The following is a 19,327-nucleotide window of genomic DNA, read 5'->3' as shown; positions in this document are numbered from 1 at the left end:
TTTACGAACTCAGTCAATTTTCTGCCTGTCAGCGTTTTGCCAAGAAGTGATACAACGTTGTACGCTGACATCGTGCAGATAACGCGGAGTTTAAAAAACCAAATTTAACACCACTTTTAAACACGGACCAAACGTTCGTCCCGACGGGAAGCTCGGACTTTACGACATGCAAATTCATGCTAACAAGTGATTTAGAACAATGAGCAAATAGGGATGATCAACATCATAAACTATATCGGATATCAAGTAATGAAGAATAGCTACACCACCATGCAAAAGCTGAGTATCTCATCACTCATTATTATGGCCTCCGAGCCTGAATCATGTCCTTCTCGCAGTCAAACGACTGGGGGCTGAGATATGTCACCACCCTTAAATGACCCTTGGCCAGAGCACATCCGACATAGTAATGACTGCCACAACGAGTTTCCAGAGTTTTGCGCCCACTAAGAGAGTCGTTAGCAATTGCAAGCGATGTGTAGATTGGGAGGATGTTACAAGATATCATTCAGGGCTTGTTCGTAGTTGTCCATCATTGAGTCCGACCGACGCGTAGAGAAGAACTTGCGAAGGCGGGCAAGAACATCTACATCATTCTTGCTGAAATAGTTGGGAGAGATGTACACCTTTGGTGAAATCGATTTACCACATCCGAGGGTGTAGTAGAAGCCCGGTGATGCACGTCCGGGGGCGTCATCATCGAGAACATCTGGTGCGTCCGCCAGGAAGGTCTTCCAAAAGTCCTTGAGGTCGTCAATCGCCTCGCCCGACATATCGAGCTTGCCCCCGAGGGTCAGACAGTCCATCATATACTCAAAGGTTGTATGCTTTGCTCTGATGTACACCTTGATGCGAGCGTCTTTCGGTGCGAGGCAGTCGATGGCGAGGATACCCGTCTCGAAGCTGTACTTCTTTGTGCCTTCTCTAAGGAATTCCAGGAGGGGTTCGGCACCGAGTGATTTGAACTGGTCGGTCGGGAGGCTACGAATAGACTGCTCCACGAGCTCGAGGTTTGTGATGCCGAGCTCTTCGGCCTTAAGCCCGGGATAGATATAGATCTTCATGACGGGTCCGCTCTTCTCGATGTCGAGGGCCACTACTGTACCTGCCTTTGGCGTTGTCTCTTCGATGAAGCAGTCCACGGTCTTTGTCCGCGTACCATGGGGCAGGATTTGTCTTGTGAAGTGGTTGTACCATTCCAGGTCCAGGTTGGGAACCAGCTTTTGTTGCTGAAGCTTGAAGATCCAGTCGTTTGTTGCGTGTCTGTTGAGAGGGTCGAGCTCTGTGCCAGCGTGAAGGCCAATGGGCTCGAAAGAGTAGCGAACGACAGCTTGGTTGTCGCGGCCCCATTCCCAACTAAAGTCAATGGGAGTAGAGTCTGGTGTCCCGGGACTTCTCCATCTTGTGACATTGCCGTGGCAGTCTGGTGAGGGGCCGAGCTCAGGGGCGACGAAGAGGGAGTAGAAGTTGAGCTCGCGGTACTGGTCTGCTGTGCTGTAGCCGGCGTATTTCAAGAGCTTAGAAAACATGCGCCCTGTCTTGTCCCACCAGAATTGGGAATCGTCGTCCCTGAACCGCAAGACGGAGTTCAGAAAGTCCCAGGGCTCATTTGACATGATCATTTCACCCATATTGAGTATGATACCGCGGCGCAGGACGTAGTGATTGGAGCAAAGTAAGGTGAGAGGCAAAAGTCGAGGCGCAAGAGCGAGGGCGAAGGCAGCTCAGCAGAACTCCCAGACGATCTAGCTGGTGTTATATCACATGTCTCAGCGTAAACCCCGCGACAGCAGTCACTATAATGGCCCCTCAGCTCCCGCCACTTTGCCATCCCAACGCCGTCGGGGTATATCCGTAGGTGAGGACTCTTGCCTAGCTCATTGGTTCATCTGATGCGGATGTTGATACTGGGGTTCAGAGTCGTCGACTCGTGGGATTGCAAGGTAAATGTGTGGCATGGGCCCGTCAAGTTTCGTGATAACTTGGACCGACCAGGGGATCCTGGACGCTCCACGACGGCTGCGCGGTTTCCAAGGTCGATGCTCGCCTGATGGCGGATGCATGCCGGCGGGAGCCCTCTACGAGACCGAGTCAAGTCATGCTGAACATCAAGATGAAATACATTTTAGTCACATCCTACTTTTCACCCATCCGCGCTTGTAAAGGGACTACATCTAGGATATCTGTTGGTCAGATTACGTCTCGGTCGCTACGACTTCTTGCCTCCTTCTGACAGGCTCCATACGGACATTGATACAGCCGAGAGCCTGCACGATATGAGGGGCAAAGGTAATCTCTATACGAACTCGTTTTCGGAGCAGCGTTTTATGCTAAATATCTAACGGCTGCGTATTCCAAGAAAACGCGACTCTTAATCTCCACTAATTAGCATACATGGCCTGATGACCATAAGGAGTGCTCCGGCACACAGGACTATGCACGACTGAAGGTCTGGGTTGGGGGAGATAGGCCAAACTGCCCGCTCGAAGCCCCTCGTTATAGGGATGTTTCGAAACAGGTGTATCCTGTTGCTGATCGATACATGGACTTGATTACAATTGCTTGTACGACGGCTATAGAATCCTGCGTACACTATCTCATTGACTAAGCACCTTGGCACGACCGTTGGAGGCTTGCCTTGCCGCGAGCTTGCCGCTCAGATCGCAGTAATGTAATCTTGTCATTCTAAGTGAGGAAGACTCCACAAATCGAAGCTTTGGTATCTATCATATCGGCACGATAAACCGGGCCCGGCACTTGGTCAAAGTATAATAAATTGACCTGGACTGTCGACGAGTCATGGCACACTCCACGATTACCCCAGAAGCCAAGATGAGCATCGACGTCGGCCTGCCAAGAAGGGAAGCAAGCTCAAACACCTTCGGGCTTATCCGCTCTCATTCCCAATGCTTCGGCCGTGGGGTTACGCTAACAGTGGAACATATCAACCGAAAGCTCAAGCATTGCTTAATTGGAAAAGATAAGTACAATCGGACCGCATACGATTCGTTTCCTTGATAGGGACTTACCATCTGACTCGTGATGCGGGCGTAAAGCGATCCGACGAGTACCGCTATGCGTCATATCGTCGAACAATCGGCCCCCTTTGGGGTCTTTTGGGGTTGCCATGCCGTCTTTTCCACATCCCGATTTCCTCCTTGTATGAACCCTCGTGCTCTCTCGTGGGAGACTCGCCCTGCCCTGTTGCTCTTTTGATCCAATTGTTTCATCAACAACCCCTCGCCAACAATAATACGACCAGCGGGGTCTCACGACCACAACTGACCAAGGTGGTAAAAATGGCGCTTCTGGGACTTCTAGCTCTCGCAGTAGGTATGGTCATGAGACTGGCAGAGACAGACTACTGATTCAGGGCACCTTGCAGGCATTCTTGGGAGTAGTGGCAAAGTGCGTTTACAATGCCTTTCTACACCCACTCAGCCGCTACCCCGGTCCGAAGCTCGCCGGTGTGACGAGGGCGTATTATCTGTTCTTTGACGTTCGCGGGGTAAGCCACTGGAAGGTCAAGGAGTGGCACGAGAAGTACGGAGAAGTGATCCGTATCGCCCCCGGCGAGCTGTCTTACACTTCTGGTCAGGCTTGGCAAACGATATATGGTACGTTCAGAAGGATCAGCATCGTCTTGGCGCTCAGTCATTTTAACGCAACGCCTACTTAGGCTTCCCCAATAAGGAGGGCACAGGTAACTTTGAGAAAGATGCTCAGTGGTGGAACAAGAATGTCAACGGCGTCGAGAATATTCTCACAGCCGACGATGCCGGCCACAAGCGTATGCGCAGGCTCCAGAATCCTGCCTTTTCGGACAAGGCCCTCAAGGCTCAAGAGTCCGTCATCACCGGCTATGTCAAGCTTCTCATCCATAAGCTCCACGGGCAGGCGTCCAGTGGGAGCGCAGAGTCCGCGGCTGTCGTGGACATGAACTCCTGGTACAACTTTACCACCTTTGATATTATTGGCGACTTAGCCTTTGGCGAGCCATTCTATTGTCTGCGCGATGCTAAGTGGCACTGGTGGCTGCATGCTGTCTTTGATATCTTCCAGGCTGGGACCTACCTTCGTGCTGCTCGTCGATTCCCGTCACCGCTGTCTGAGATGCTTCTGTTTCTCATTCCCCGCCGCCTCATCAAGACGAGAGTTGCCCAGTTTCAGTTTGGTGTTGAGCGTGTGAACCGCCGTCTTGAGCAAGAAACTGATCGTCCCGACTTCAGTAGGCTCACATCTGCTAACTACAATCAAGGCAGGTTGCTAACGGGACCCATAGTGTACTACATCTTGCAAGGGAGCGATGAGAAGGGCATGTCAACCGAGGAGATCTATGCCGCTGCCCAGGTCCTCATCGTCGCCGGCAGTGAGACTACAGCGACAGGTCTGACCGCAGCCACCTATCTCCTCTGCGAGAACCCGCAAACACTGGCCAAACTCACTTCAGAGATCCGTAACACTTTTGAGAACGAAGACGACATTACCATCCAGAGCACAGCTGGACTGAGCTACCTCAACGCTGCCATCGAAGAGGCCCTTCGACTGGGACCTCCTGGCCCTGGAACATTTCCTCGCGTGGTCCCTAATGGCGGAAGAATGGTCTGTGGACAGTTCGTCCCTGCCGGGTACTCAGTCGGCGTTCACCACCTGGCCATCAACCGATCGCCGATTCACTTCAGTAAGCACGATGAATTTTATCCCGAGAGATGGCTCGGGGACCAGAAGTTTGAGTCGGACCAGAAGTTAGCGGCCCAGCCGTTCTCATTCGGGCCAAGGAACTGTATTGGAAAGAAGTAGGTCTCAGACTCCTCCTTTGAGTGAATGTGACTGACCAACTTCATAGTCTGGCTTATGCCGAGATCCGGACAATCATTGCCCGCGTTGTGTGGAACTTTGACATGAAGTTACACGCTGATAGTGCAGGCTGGTTAGGGAGGCAAAAGATGTTTACTACCTGGCACAAGACAGAGATGAAGGTGTATCTTTCCGCACGGGCAAAGTCACCATAAGTGGGCACAGGCATGACTCCGTCTGAGAAAAACTTTCTATAATCTTTTATTAGCAAGGACCTAGTCACTATGCCTGCCACGATGAACCTGAGCCAGATGTCAATACGGCGTGAAGATTGGTCTGAGGCCTTTTGAGTAGGGCCGTTCGATGTTACAAGGAAACGAAACATGTAAATATTACTCGAGAACCCTAAATCACATATCCCTATATTCTGCAAGCAATATCTCATCTGTGTCTTCACTCGCTGCTAGTACCAAGTTTCCATGAGCGAGCATGGCACTGTCACGTAGAGGTACATCGGTCTGGCCCCCCAGGGCCTGGACGGTATCGTTGATTCGAATTAGTGCATTATACTTTAGGTATATAACTGCAGCAGATATAAAATTATGCAATCCCGCTTCTCCTGGTCTTCCAGGCAGGGCTGACGAATACTCAGGCTGCTTCACTCCTTGTTGGAAACACGTGGGCCGGACCCTCCCAGATCGTGCCGAAGCCAGCATGATCCCGCCCCACGAGCTTGCTCCGCACTACATGTATCTTGTCCAGTGGTCCTTTGTTACCATCATTCAAGAGAAATGTAGCATGGGTCTTTGGTAGGTGGGGATGTGCAGCTGCTAAAGCAAGACTTCGTGGGGTTGGCAGCATCCAAATTTAGATGTAGCATGTCACAATTGAGCACAAGATGAAGATAGCTGTCATCCGGCCTGGTTCCACGTCTTACACTGGGCGAAGAAAGCTGATTCTGGGATACTAATCCCTATCACTCGCCTCACGGAACTTTATTCATGACGGGCTCAAGTTGGGCCTGATATCGAAATTACAGGGGCTTCTGTCATCTCCTTTGGCCACGCCAATAGCTCCCCCCAATACGACCCAAGATGAGCTGCAATGGACCTTACGAGGTTCTGTCCCGCGGCCCCGAACGCCCAGCAGTCTCTCGCCTTATGCATCAACACGCCCCAATATGCCAGCACCACCAACGCCTCGGGCCGTCGTTGGTCGAGCAGGCTGACGTACTCGGCTGGAACCCGAATTGACCACTCCTGTACAGTGCTGTACCGCCGACCCGCAGGTATGTCTGTGTTGCGATGAATGTCGAACATGAGCTGCAGGTGCTCAACTGCTTCCTGGCACGCTGCTTTGGATGCATCGTTGAGGTCGCTTGATTCAAAGAGGCGCAGTAGATGTCTACACTCGTTGCCAGTCTCGTACCGTTCTCTTCTGATTATCATGTTCTGCACGAAGCGGCTCCCTGCACCTAGATGGGTATCAAAGTGAGACCGAAGCCTGTCCCATGAGCCCCCTACGACGCTCCGAACGACCCGATGGAGGCCCATGCAGTGGACTAGCTTATCCAGAGTGACTGGAAGATCAGCGGGTATTGAGAACGTGTCGAAGAGAACGTGTTGACCGAGCCAGGTGGAAAACAGAAATACTGTAAGGAAGTCTTCATCAGACAGATCGCCGTCAGCCACCGTAAAACGTGAAAGGCTTCTCGTCTGTAGTCGTGTTGCTTCGCTGCGATAGAAGGCCTGATCTTCTCCCGGCAAAGTGCTCTTGTGTGCTGCAGCTATAGCTAGAAGCTCGTCCATCAGAAATGACACCCGGAAGGCTTGCTTCAGTGACATTTGTTGGTACTTTTGTCGCGTGAGAGTATCGCCGAACCCTTGGTTGTAGCCCAAGTTATGCTCGAAATGGTATAGCAACTCCATGTGCCGGAGATCGTATGGCTCTGTCGGCACATGGCTATTACGGCAAGTCGCTTGCTCCGGGGTGATGGGCACCGCCGGGCTTGCTGTTGATGACCCTATTGATGTTGCTGGGCTCGGACATTGGTACGAGAACGTGGACGATGATGGTACTGCCGCCTCAGTGTCGAGGTATGAGCATCTCCTGAGAGCAGTCGTGCAGTTGACGCATGCCGGCCGGGACTCGTCGCATTTTACATGACGTTGCTTACACTCTTTGCACCCAAATCTTGATTTTCGATGAGGTGTCCGCTGGCGCATTTTGCCAAGAGCTTCCGGTGACAGGCGGGCGGAGTGGCGTAATCAAAACTGCCAATGTTCCTCGAGGAGTTTTCACTCCCAAGTTTCGGGCGAATGTGAAGCAAAAGCAGCCCGTCTGATGCGAATACACTGAGATGGAATGGCTTCAAGGAGCAAGAGAGAAATCAAGCCATCGAATGAATTATTACCGGAAACATGATCGGGAAGGGCAGAAAGACTCCTTTAAAGTCTCGGTCCAATCTCAAGCCCCGCTAACAAGCATATCCCTGGACCACGCACTGTGCGACCGAAGACGCCTTTTCAGCTCGCTCGACTTCATGGAGTGAGTGGCAGTGTATGATTCTGACGAGATTGTGATTACTAGAGAATGTTGATGTCGCGAAAAGAAGTTCAAGATGACCAGAGATTTTATACTCAGCTGTCCTGCGTCAAATATCTGAAGAAACCGTGAAGGCATAATCATCCGTACAGAATTCGAAATACGCGTATATCGTGAGCTGCTAGCGAGATCTCGTAATGTCCGTTTGTCCAAAGGTGGTTTCGTTAGACGGTTCGTCTGATGATTAGTCGAACTCAAAGTGACAACCCATGAAGAGAAGATGCAAGCAAGCCGACGTTGTTCATGTAATTAGCTATAAATATGCAACATTCTACGTATGCCTCGAAGATTCAGGCATCACTTCAGCAGAACAATGAAATACCTTCATTTGTAACGCCATCCACAGTCCGGATGTATCAGATCGTCACTGGGTGACACGCCTCGAAGAAGCTCAGCGCCTGCCTTAGCGTCCGTCGTATTTATCCCTGCGCGTACTGTAAAGTGAGCGATTGGACAGTCGATGGCAGTCCAAACCCGAACCAATTAGAGCCTTCTGAGTACGGACTGGTCCACAATGTCGGTGGGCACCAGTGTCCTCAATATTCTGATTCACGAACATCCATGGTGTTATTGCCCTCTGTCTCCCATTATGAACCCGAGTTGAATGCTGGCAGATTGTCTTATTCTCCTTCTATCTCTTCAACTCAGAAACTTTTTGGTCCAAGCATTTCCTCTGGTATGACAAAGACTTCTCAACGGAAAAAAGATTTGTCTTCAAATAGAGTAGCCTCTCGCCCACACCTACGGAAACCACCACCGCGACATCAAAAACAACGTCACTACACAATCGTGAAGTCCAGCCCACGATTATGACAAAAGAATGGACGATCTGGGAATCGAACCCAGGACCTACCGCATGCTAAGCGGTCATTATACCACTAAACCAATCGCCCAGGAGGATGATCTAGCCCGGACTTGAACCGGAGACCTTCAGTGAACAGTGAGATTATCGTGAGAGAGTCTCAACTTGTTAGACTGACGTGATAACCAACTACACCACCAGACCATTTGAATTGCTGAAGGCGCGAGCGAGAGATTGCCCTAGTGTGGGTGGAATCGTGCCGCGTTGAGCCCTGGTGGAGTTGACAGCTCAACTCGCAGGCGGGAGCTCCGCACGGAAGACCCCCGAGTCCACAGATACCGGCCCGGCATTCAAATGATACCAAGCCCGAACCGAACGAGCCGGCTAATAAGGGACTCTGCTGTATAATGGTAGACAGACAAGAGGTCCTTTCCCCTTTCTTGTCCCAGAGTTCCCTCTTAAACTTGTCGCCAAGGCCTGGAGACAAAATAAGTAACTGAAGTGCCGCGCCAGTCGGGACCAGCTGGCAATACTTTGGAGCTTGATTATCTAAGCAAATGCCAAGGGGTCGCTATTCGGTGTTTCGCGCTCTCAGCCCGCCGGCCCATCACGTAACTTTCAGAAGTGAACCACCGAATCTCACCAGTTCATCTCACATCTCACTCTCATCTCACGTCCCCAATGTCCAGCGCTCAAGCAAACGAGACGACTTCGCTCTTACCATCACGAAATACCCATTCCGATACCACCGCCGAGGAAACAGAGACAATGAGCAGCCAGGCCTTTTGGAGAGTCGGTGCCATCTTCGGCGCCACCGCCGTCGGTCTCGGAGCCTTCGGAGCCCACGGCCTGAAGAACCGCATCTCTGATCCCGCAAAGATTGCCAGCTGGTCCACCGCCGCTCACTATCAAGTGAGTTGCTCTCATCTTGTTTCACTTATCATCATCAGTGAGATCAGTAGCTGACCCTAAGACAATCATTAGCTCGTCCATTCCGTTGCCATTCTCATCGCTCGATCCAACCCCCTCGCCGCCGGTCTTTTCACCGCCGGCGCGACCATGTTCAGCGGTAGCATCTACGCCCTTATCCTCAACCCTGATCTCAAGTTCCTCGGTCCCGTCACTCCAATTGGTGGCCTTGCTCTGATTGCTGGCTGGCTCGCCTTGGCTTTCACCAAGGGTCGCGTTCGTTTCTAAGCCTAAGCGCTTCCACTGAGATAAAGCCCATTGTCGTGCACTCAGTCTCCGACCCAGAGGAATGCAATTGACTCCATTCTTGTAATACTACCTGTACCATAGACACCTGAGTTGCTGCGCGCACCTTCGAATGCACATCCACTCCTCCTGAGACAGACTGTTCCTATTTGACTTATCATTCATGTCTTTACCCAAACCATGACTGTGATAGGCTCACGTGCCTTACGCGGGTACCTTCACGTCAGCTTCAACCCCTTCTCGTACGGACTTTCCAATCGAATATTAACAGGGGCAAGGGCCGTCAGTCGTTCATGCGTAGTTGCCGGGCGCCCTAACATGGAAGGGGTTGCTGTCAGCTTACCACAACCCCTGAGACTAAGAGCCGCCGGGGTAACACGGTCAGCCCTACGTGATATCGAATACAGGCTGCGCACCATCTTGTGTGAGGAAGAACTTCCGTTCAGCTTTCGCTAAACGTCTGACTAAGTTGAATTGGATAAATCGTACTCAAAGCAGCTTCACGGGGTTCATTCTTGGCATGGTTGCCTTTCTACATCGAGCATATTCGGTGATGACCCCTGCCCAGATGACGACGTTTGAGCCTGGGGAATTGGCTATTCATACTCAGGTGACATTTTCCGCCACCAAAATGACAAGTCGGGGATGATGGGGTCGAGAAAGGGGTCAGATATGTCCCATTCGGTTCTAAAAGGTACTCCTCTTCGCCTAGGAAAGAATGAGCATCTGACAAATCGTCTCTCGATCAATCGCGGCAAAGATCTATAAAGAGGCCCACAAAGACAGATACCTGACAGAGCAATTACTGAGCTTTCTCTCATACCATTTCCAATTCCTCAAAAACAATAATCATGACCAATCATCAAACCTCACGCCCCAAGACCATGCGCGCCGTGGTCTGGGAAGGCAAACCCTATGAGATGGCTGTCAAAGCAGATATCCCACTCCCGCGTCTCGAGGAGCCAGAAGACGCCATCGTCCGCATTACCACATCTGCTATCTGCGGCACTGACCTTCACATCTACCATGGCATCATGTCCAGCGCCGAAGTGCCCTACCCCATAGGCCACGAGGCTATGGGAATTGTCGAGGAAGTAGGGGATGCCGTCGACAATCTGCAAGTCGGTGATCGCGTTGTCGTCTTTGGCCTTCCCGAAGACGGTGTCATCGACACTGACAACCAGATCTTTCCTCAGCTTGGTGGATTCGGTCTTGGCAAAGACTTTGGCGACCTAGGTGGTCTCCAAGGTGGGTATCTGCGCCACTAATTACTACAAAAATATAGAATGAAACTAATTTCAATTCCAGCCGAGTACGTCCGCGTGCCCTTCGCTGACAGCTCCCTCATCAAGATTCCTAAAAAGCTCTCCGACAAGGAGTGGCTCTTCCTCAGCGACATCTTCCCCACCGCATGGGAAGGGCTGAACTGGTCGGGCTTCCAGCCAGGCGACTCCGTGGCTGTCTTTGGTGGCGGTCCCGTCGGCCTGCTCTGCGCCTATAGCGCCATCATTCGCGGTGCTAGCCTAGTCTACGTCGTGGACCACATTCCACAGCGCCTAGCCAAAGCCGCCAGCATCGGTGCCGTTCCCATCAACTTTACCAAGGGCGGTGCCTCGGCCTCGGAGCAGATATTGGCTCTCCGTCCCGGCGGCGTGAACCGTAGTGTCGACTGCTGCGGGCAGGAGTGCGTCAATGCCGAGCTGAAGCCGCAGCAAGATTACATCCTACGTGAAGCCATCGCCGTCACCTCTGTTGGCGGCGGGATCGGGATACCTGGCGTCTACTGGGCCCAGGAGAAGAGCGTGGGCGCGCCCAATGCAGATAAGATGAAGAAGAACCTCAGTCTACCAATGAGTGACTTTTGGATCAAGGCGCTGACGATGAAGAGCGGTATTGTTCAGGGGCAGCCGACGTTTGCTGCGCTGGTGAAGCTGGTTGAGAGCGGACAGGCTAGACCTGGTTTCATTGCTACGGCAGAGTACGACCTCGATGACGCTCCCAAGGCGTACAAGAGGTTTGATAAGAAGCTCGAAGTCAAAGTTTTGTTCCGTGGCGCTGGCAAGGAGGGGAGGGACGACTATGAATGGGATGAGGATGTGGAGTTGAAGAATCAAGGGGGCACAGAAATGCGGTAAGCTTCATACCAGCACTATGTTGAAACATGATACTCACTAAATGACAGGTCATCTGGAAGAGCCAAGAGAGCAAGATTGCACTAGGATAAGCTCTTCTCTGGCGATATAAGCTTATGGAAACCAGAGCCTTTTACGTAAATAATGGGTACCATTACCAATGCACTACAACAGGGGAGACTAGATAGTACATAACAATGGTACATCAACCTGGAATTCAATTTCACTCATACCTCTTTGCTGACTCTTCGACTTACTCTGTATTATCCATTCCATAAACTTTTACACTGTTCATACAACTCGAGACTGGAGTATTTACATTGTCAGCCAGACTCGCACGCAAATGTCCGTCTTGCACCGACTTCCAACAGAACTCCTTTTCGAGATAATGGATCTCTTGTCTCCAGATGATCTTTACTTCTTTCGACAGTCTTCGGCAATCTGTATGCACGCCTTTTCCCACCGAACCTTTGCTAGATATCATATTAAGGACTCACCTGCAGAGCCCGAAAGCAAGGACGTCGGAAAGTCCCTCATATCACGATTGATGACTGTCTTGATGGCCTGCCTACTGTTCTTGCGCCTGGCAGATTCAAAGAAACAGGCGGCCTCTATTAAAGGACAAATTCAACAAAAGAGACAGATGTTGATGAGATTCGACGTTCGGCAGCTCTCGTACTCAGACAGGCAAGATTTTAGAGAGCGTGTCCAAAGGGGGGTTCTCTGCAAAGACTGCGCTTTGCGCGCGCCGAGAAGAAGATACAAAGGCTTAATCTGTATCGACGCCTTGTTCTGCCTATATTGCAGAACGAAGCACTTGAGATCTTGGTTCTCGGATGGAATGTCGAGTCCAGAAACCCAGTTGTGCATCCCACGGGAAGGGAAGCTAATTATCTGCCCACACTATCACCAGTCACTCAAAAAGATGTACAGGGACACACTTACAACAAGATTGGACTCCGATGATTATTACATTCAATTATTTGAATGCCAGCTATGTGCCCCGGTGTTCAAGCTTGGTGGCGAAATGGCCCCTGGCATTTACATGTCCCGTGGGACTTGGGTGCACGGTATTATCAAATACTATCAGCAACCCCTATTGATAGCACGATGGAAACTTCCCATCTGCAAGATCGGTCGAGGGGAGGTGCTCACCAAAGAGCGTCTTCAGCAATCTCTTCGGGGGCTACAGCCGCTCAGTCATTTTCTATGCCCTCACCTGGCTTTTGGCGATACCTTTCTCATGCGGGCCTTCGAACAGGGATACTGTATCTGCTTTCAAACCCCTCCGACAGGGGCAAGATTTGGCACTGGCACAGTCCCGAAGTCTCAGAACTTTGCAGGTGCTGCGCGTGTCGTGATCGTTCCAGCCCCGATTTGATGGGCAGATTTATGGCCGGCGACAATGCATGTCGACATCTCGTCAGGTGCCCACACTGCCCAACTGTTTATGAGTGGATTCTGGATGGGCGTCAGATCTTGCTTGAAAAGGAACAATCCGCTTTTCATCTTTCCCTATTTCCTAACAGCGAGGGTAATTTCAGAGTTCGACCAAAGTTCGGCCAGCTGAGTCTAAAGAGTTGGATCAGGTGTCTTGACACTATGAAATTCCGTGGCAATGAAGCCTCAAGGTTTCAGTTGTTTGGTATACGGGAAGGGTGTTCTAATGCTGAGCCTGAGATTTTGAGATGGGACAGTTTAGTTTGGGAAAGTCTCACCCCACCAATTATAGGAGACAATTGGGTATACTAGGAATGATTTACTTCATTTCATATCATCGCGCAACTTCAATGCTCGCCTATAAAGCAATCTTAGCTACATGTGTACCGCACACGTCTCACCATTTAACTGAAAGCGGGCTTCTGATCAGCACCCTTAACATCGACCAAGTACGAGACCCGATCCTTGCAGTAGAACTCAACGGCGGGCTTCCCTTCCAGGCTCGCCTTTCCCTCATCGAGACCACCGGCCTTGATGCACGTGACGTCGGCCATCAAGTCCAGCTCGGTATAAAGACTGGACCCGCAGTTGGAGCAGAAGAAGTGCCTGTTGTTCTTGCCCGAGTCGCCAGTGATGTCGTAGAATTTGGGCTCACCTAAATGACCGGGATTTAGTGCATATTTAGGGAAGAATATTGGGGGAGCCTCTCGTACCTTGGGTGACCTTGAAAGATGTACGAGGAACGACGGCGTTGGAAGTGAAAGCTGAGCCGCTCCACTGTAATTCATTAGCTACATGTATGGACTTGATGAGAGTCCTGATATTGGGGTTTTCATACCTTTTGGCAATCTGTGCAGTGGCACAGGGCGGTGACTTGAGGGTCCTCTGCTTCTTATCAGCGTGGTTCACACGATGTTGCAATCGGGCCAGCCTACCAGTACTCTCGTACTTGATCGCCTTGCACATGCAGCTTCCCTTCAAACCCATTGTGTATAGTGACGTATGTACTGTTCAGTAATCAACGTGTAGAAAAAAAGAGTAAAGGATGTAGTGAAGTTGAGATGTTTGGAATAGGCTGACTTTAACCGTTTGGGATGAGGGGGAATCTACAGTACAGAACGTCCGATCGCCGTTTTTATACGTGTTTGAGACTTTCGGCTAGCGTTAGTGCCGGCAACAAGGAAGCTGAGCTTTCTCCTCTTCCTCCTCCTCTTCTTCCCTGTCTGTCATGATTAGAGCATTGGATAAGATGGAGATGTGCGGGGTTAGTTCGCTGGTTAAGGTAAGCACGGTAAGGTAATAGGCGCCGTGGGGAGATGCATGGACCCTTTTTCTTTCAATGCTGCTCAATTGCTCCATCTATCGGCCTCTTGATTAGATCTCCGCGGGGGCGTTAGGCGAATCAAACATGAGGTTTTCTCCAGTTTGCCCTGTTTGCTGACAGATCACCGTGGGATGCTAGAATGACGTTGCTGTCAATCCAAGGGCGCAAAGGATCCAAGTATTCATACCGGGTTGGAATTTTTCCCCCATGTCTTTCGGAGTAGAGAATTTATCATAAGAATCTAGCCGGTCGGCAAATCAAATACTAGTCGACAAGTATTCCGAGTATTAACTGCCTTCTGAGAGCTACCATTACTAAGTCTAGCGCCATTATTGTAACTACCCTGCGCTTTCCGATAGGTACTTATTCTTCGCAGAATACGTAAGAAGTAGACGATCATAACAGCAGTAACAGTAGCGGTAGCAAGAGCAGCAGCAAGAACAGCAACAGTAATAATACAGATAGCAGTAACAGGGCTAGTAGAATTGGAGCAATGGAAAGTATTCAGCAACAAACTATCGTGTCACTCACTTGGCTGAACTAGTGACCGATCATCAGTCGTTGGATAATGAAGAATGTGGAAGCTTGGGTTGGGGCGAGGGGCCGGCGCATTGCCAAGAGTTTCCGGTGTTCTCGCTATCAACCCCATCGTCAATGTGCGGAGCGCAAACATCCGCAGTTGCGATAGCGGTGTTTCGAGCGGGTGAGAGATAAGCCAAGAGCAAGGCAAATAACACCAAGTCCAACAGGAATTATTTGAATGATTCATGTTCGTAGTCGATTAATGTAATTAGTAGTGCAATTTGATGCGCCATGTTTGAGACGCAACGAGTTCAAGCTCGATATCGATGTCGCAGGTTTCCTGCCTCAAAGTCCCGCTCTCTTTGAGCCCTCCGCTCCTCGCGATGGGCTTCCACTCTCTTTCGCGCTGCCACCAACAGGGCCCTGGCTTCTTTCTTGCGAAGTCGTTCCTCGGGAGAAGCTTGGCGTTCCCTTGCCATGTCGTCCAGCATCTTTCTGAGTTCTGCTGGCGGAGTTTCGCGCTGTAGTTTGCGGAGGTAGGCGGTTGCAGTGACCATGCTGATGCCGGACATTTCATTCTCCTTGGCATCGGCGTCGGTGGGAGATGAAGAGTTGTTTGACGACATTATGGTTGTTGAAGCAGATGGTGGATTAATGTGATTCGCGGATGAAGACATGAAGACGGCCCTGGATAGGCAGTCCGTCTCAGAATCAAGACAGAGAAAGAATATATGTGTGAGTGAGTGGGAGGTGAAAAGATAGACGCCAAATGACGGGTAGTGCAGCCCCTTTTGTAAGAGAATGGCAGAGCCGTAGAGGTCGCGATGTCACCGGCTTGAATCCTGCAAGGGTAGCAACCCAAGCTCAGCCCTATGCATCGTCCTAGCGGGCGGGGGGGGGGGGGCTAAATCTTGGGTATTTCCGACGTTCCCCATGTTTTACAGTTTTGCAACTCTTATACAAGGGGCGATGCCATGAACACGGGGAGAGGGAGTTGTCACTGGCGCCTTTTCATACATCAATGGAGATATCATCCGCATCCTTGCAGCTAGCTACCTTACTGTGGAATTGTTGTCATAAGGGTTTCTGGAGATAAGTTTCGCTGGTTTACCTAACATGCTGTGATGTTGGCTCACCGAGGTACCTCGACGACAACGACTCCGAGCACGTCAAAGTCAAACAAGCTCCCCACTTGTACAGCCTACGTATGCCTCCTTCATCCCGATCTCCTGCAAGATGAGTTTCTCCACAAGAATGAGCACGTCAACGTTCCACATTGGATATCGGAAGCAGGCAAGTATCGATTTGTGAAGTGAAATAGAAGGCTCGTCATTATGGATGTAAAATGTATCACCCGTGGTATCTTTTCCGTCCAGTCATTACAAGTACAGGCCCCTGGTTCAGAGGGCGTAATTCTCAGTGTGCAAGTAAATCTCCTCGAGCATATCATCGCCCCATATCGCTGCCTGAAGCCGGGCAACAGTGTTCGCCACACCAACACGCATGGCCGGCGGCCCACACACGAATACCGCCGTTCGCCTGCCGAGGATGCCTCTGCCGTCGGCACCGCCCGTCGCCCATTCTTTCAGCATGTATCCCAAGTCCGGCCGGCCATATTCGACGCTCCAGCCGCCATCGATCTGATGGGGCACTGGGAAAGCAAAGCGCATCAGGCTCTTTTGGAACTCTGTAGGCGTCTCCGGGAAGCCGAAGTCAAAGCCTGAAGGTGGGCCAAATGTGCTGGTGGGACGGGTTTGACCTGCGCTCGGGAGGTTGGTCGTCCTCAAGTGAGCCAGCTCTGGAGGCCGTATTGGCACATCCGAGTTTCGCGGGCTTGTCTCGGGGATCTTCCTTGGGGAGGCAGGTGCGTAGTTGAAGTGCGGCACTTCGCCTTTGGTGTTGATGGGAGGGAAGTGGAACTCGCGCTTTTTGGAATCTCTCTCTTCCTCCTCGTCGTATTCGCGGCCCTCGAGCTTACGCAATGACTCTTCCTGGGCAGAGAAGCGATTAGAGGGTGGTGGTCCTGGGGGTGGAGGTGGGTATTGATGTGGTTGTAAATATTTCTGCTGCGGTAAGGCGGTAATTCTATCCTCTTGCTCGGCGCGCAATTCCTGCTCTCGGTCAGGATCGCCTTGTGCTACAGACTGGATAAGAGCGGAATTGCGCTTGGAAGCAATTCCTGCCACAAAGCCATCGAGCTTGTCATGGAACATGTGACTCAAGGCCCTCGGTGCAGGACGGTCGTGGCCAGCCATCATCATGGCACGGTTGCGCACTGCTGAAGTGACGAAAAACTTGCAAGTAACACTCTCTGGGGGCGCAGACTCGCGGCAGATTCTGAGCTCTTCACGGAACCAGTCCATGGCTTCGAGTCTTTTGAGGGCCCATACCACGACCACTTTGCGCGTGATGGCTTTCCCATCACGCATGCGCTTGATCAAGTTGAGTAATTGCGACATCAATGCCGTGATGCCACTCCCACCGGCAATGAGGATACAGGTGTCGAAGGCTGCTAGGTCCCTTCGCATGCCTCCATATGGCCCATCCAAGAAGGCGCGGTATGTGTGGAATGGCCCCCTCTCGATAGCCATGTCGAGGACCTTCCGCGTGAAGCCACCATACGGCTTGAAAACCAGCACGCAATCACGGTACTGCTCGCCGTACTCGGAAGGAAAATCCTCGCTACAGAGCGACGAGATAGTAAAAGGGTGATTGTCAAAAAAAGCGACTCCTGGCATGCGAAGGTAAACATATTGGCCAGGCTTCCACCTCATCTGAGTCGGGATCGTAATCTTGATGGCGTTCTCAGCGAGGAGGCTAATGGCCGCTTCGTCTCCGACCATGAAGCTCAGTCGCCATGGTCTTGTCCAGTTGAGGTTTATCAGACGAATGGCATAGCAGAGAACCCAGATGCCGACTGTTGCCCACAGGTAGTCCCAAGAAGCAAGGTAATTCTTGGTGTGCCAGAATAGGAGCCCAACATACACCATGCCAACAGGTACATGTAGCATGACGAAGAGCTCGTATGCGACTCGGCGAATGAAGGGCAGAGATGCGACGCAAAGCCAGACCAGTGGCACGAGACAGGCTATACCAGTACCGTAGATGACGCCGCTGCCGCCGGGGAATAGGCGAGAAAAGACATCCATGCCACCGTCGTCCCATACTGGCTGAACGTAGAATGGAACGGTATGTACAAGCGACAGAAACAGGCAGAGGTAGCCTGCCCACCTGTGGAAGACATTGAGGCGCTCCGGCCCGATGCCAATCAGGATGGACAAGACATTTGCCTTCATGCTGGTCACAATGATCCAAGGTGTCAATGCGACAGCAATCATTCCGGCTCGTATAGCAATGGGTGGCGAACCGAATTGAATGCTCTGCCAGTATAGTGGTTGCTGGAGAAAGCAGTAGAGCGTCACAAAAGCCAAGGCGATGAGACCGCAGGTAACTACGGCGAGGGAGGAGAATGTGAAACGGTGGCTACCCCATACAAAGTCGGGAATCGGCCGGTAAAAGACCCAACGGAAGAGGGCCAAGGTATCGTTAACGAAGCCAACTGAGGAGAAGTGAGCCCTTGGTTTGAATTGCTTCTCGCCAAGCCCTTCGGAGTCGGGGAAGAAGTGCTGTGCTTGTCCCGTATGTACGGCGTGTGCGTAGTCGGGATCCGTGTTGTAGAGGTTGGCATAGTATTCCTCCACTTCTTGCTTGTATATGGCTTGGCGAATTTTGTCTTGCCAAAAGTGCCAAGATCGCATAAACAGAACTGTTCCCATGAGGGCCAGCGCGAAGTAAGTCCAGCCCATGCCATATTTCCCAGACTTGGACCAAGGGTCAACTGTTAAGGCCTCGATTAAACCTGGCGGACTGTCGGGTTTGGGCGTGATGGCAATGCGCTTGGCTAGTTGTGCTGCCGTTTTGGTGGCAGCGTCTGCCAGGTCGCGGATACGAGTAGCCATTGCAAGGCGACAGAATTCGAATTATACTGCGCGGTAGAGCGACTGCGCGCGGAATTATACAGTTATGTCGACATACGGTGCAGTCTGAAAGAGTTTAATGGCTGGGGGTCGTCGGGATAGTAAGATACCTGCCCCTCGCTGGTCGGTTGATCGTGTAGCCAGCTGAGAAGAATCGAAAGCGTAATGTGTGCAAGAACCCTTGGTAGCGGGGCCAAGATGAGTAGGTTCAATGCAATGCGATGCTATGCTTTGGCGGAGTAACGAGCGACCGGTAAGAAAACAGACGGGAGCACGGGAAAGCGCGAATTGGGGGCGCCACCAGGGGATATATGGAGGTGAGATCGGAGACGCTCCGAAGTGGAGAGGTCCCAGTGGTTTGACTCTGGGGTGTGGGCGGCGTGATGAGCACACCTCTGTTATCGACAGTCTCGTCACGTTGCCTACAGATTCGGTCGGGAAGCGGGTTCAGTCAAGCGTGGTGACATGTGTCAAGGTAGAGGATTAGTGATAAGACGGCGAATATTCCATGTGG

At 51.5% G+C, this 19,327-nt stretch overlaps 8 protein-coding genes across 8 annotated transcripts; 3 read left to right on the top strand and 5 right to left on the bottom strand.

Moving 5' to 3' along the window:
• Positions 1-301: 301 nt before the first annotated feature.
• CPAR01_10232 (aromatic prenyltransferase) lies at positions 302-1,631 on the bottom strand (the record flags this gene model as incomplete). The annotated part of the gene is made up of 2 exons (XM_060494493.1): positions 302-446; positions 499-1,631. The coding sequence occupies 2 exons, from the start codon at positions 1,629-1,631 to the stop codon at positions 302-304; spliced, it is 1,278 nt and encodes a 425-aa protein (XP_060346675.1).
• A 1,668-nt stretch (positions 1,632-3,299) lies between these two features.
• CPAR01_10231 (cytochrome P450) lies at positions 3,300-5,012 on the top strand (the record flags this gene model as incomplete). The annotated part of the gene is made up of 5 exons (XM_060494492.1): positions 3,300-3,329; positions 3,374-3,617; positions 3,680-4,228; positions 4,283-4,796; positions 4,847-5,012. 5 exons carry the CDS (start codon positions 3,300-3,302, stop codon positions 5,010-5,012), a joined length of 1,503 nt encoding a protein of 500 aa, XP_060346674.1.
• A 795-nt stretch (positions 5,013-5,807) lies between these two features.
• On the bottom strand, positions 5,808-7,022 carry CPAR01_10230 (Upc2 protein; the record flags this gene model as incomplete). The annotated part of the gene is made up of 1 exon (XM_060494491.1): positions 5,808-7,022. One exon carries the CDS (start codon positions 7,020-7,022, stop codon positions 5,808-5,810), a length of 1,215 nt encoding a protein of 404 aa, XP_060346673.1.
• A 1,862-nt stretch (positions 7,023-8,884) lies between these two features.
• CPAR01_10229 (uncharacterized protein) lies at positions 8,885-9,400 on the top strand (the record flags this gene model as incomplete). Its single annotated transcript, XM_060494490.1, has 2 exons — positions 8,885-9,115; positions 9,188-9,400. The coding sequence occupies 2 exons, from the start codon at positions 8,885-8,887 to the stop codon at positions 9,398-9,400; spliced, it is 444 nt and encodes a 147-aa protein (XP_060346672.1).
• An 869-nt stretch (positions 9,401-10,269) lies between these two features.
• Positions 10,270-11,637, top strand: CPAR01_10228 (alcohol dehydrogenase GroES-like domain-containing protein; the record flags this gene model as incomplete). The annotated part of the gene is made up of 3 exons (XM_060494489.1): positions 10,270-10,666; positions 10,727-11,549; positions 11,601-11,637. The coding sequence occupies 3 exons, from the start codon at positions 10,270-10,272 to the stop codon at positions 11,635-11,637; spliced, it is 1,257 nt and encodes a 418-aa protein (XP_060346671.1).
• A 1,757-nt stretch (positions 11,638-13,394) lies between these two features.
• CPAR01_10227 (glutathione-dependent formaldehyde-activating enzyme) lies at positions 13,395-13,977 on the bottom strand (the record flags this gene model as incomplete). The annotated part of the gene is made up of 2 exons (XM_060494488.1): positions 13,395-13,645; positions 13,704-13,977. The coding sequence occupies 2 exons, from the start codon at positions 13,975-13,977 to the stop codon at positions 13,395-13,397; spliced, it is 525 nt and encodes a 174-aa protein (XP_060346670.1).
• Positions 13,978-15,147: 1,170 nt separating this feature from the next.
• CPAR01_10226 (uncharacterized protein) lies at positions 15,148-15,462 on the bottom strand (the record flags this gene model as incomplete). The annotated part of the gene is made up of 1 exon (XM_060494487.1): positions 15,148-15,462. One exon carries the CDS (start codon positions 15,460-15,462, stop codon positions 15,148-15,150), a length of 315 nt encoding a protein of 104 aa, XP_060346669.1.
• A 774-nt stretch (positions 15,463-16,236) lies between these two features.
• Positions 16,237-18,795, bottom strand: CPAR01_10225 (ferric reductase like transmembrane component; the record flags this gene model as incomplete). Its single annotated transcript, XM_060494486.1, has 1 exon — positions 16,237-18,795. One exon carries the CDS (start codon positions 18,793-18,795, stop codon positions 16,237-16,239), a length of 2,559 nt encoding a protein of 852 aa, XP_060346668.1.
• Between the last annotated feature and the right edge of the window lie 532 nt (positions 18,796-19,327).

The sequence above is a fragment of the Colletotrichum paranaense genome (assembly GCF_030867605.1).
Source record: "Colletotrichum paranaense strain IMI 384185 chromosome Unknown Scaffold_8.1, whole genome shotgun sequence".
Lineage (NCBI taxonomy): Eukaryota > Fungi > Ascomycota > Sordariomycetes > Glomerellales > Glomerellaceae > Colletotrichum > Colletotrichum paranaense.
The sequence above is the reverse complement of the archived record's forward strand: the minus strand, read 5'-3'. Positions and strand labels throughout refer to the sequence as shown.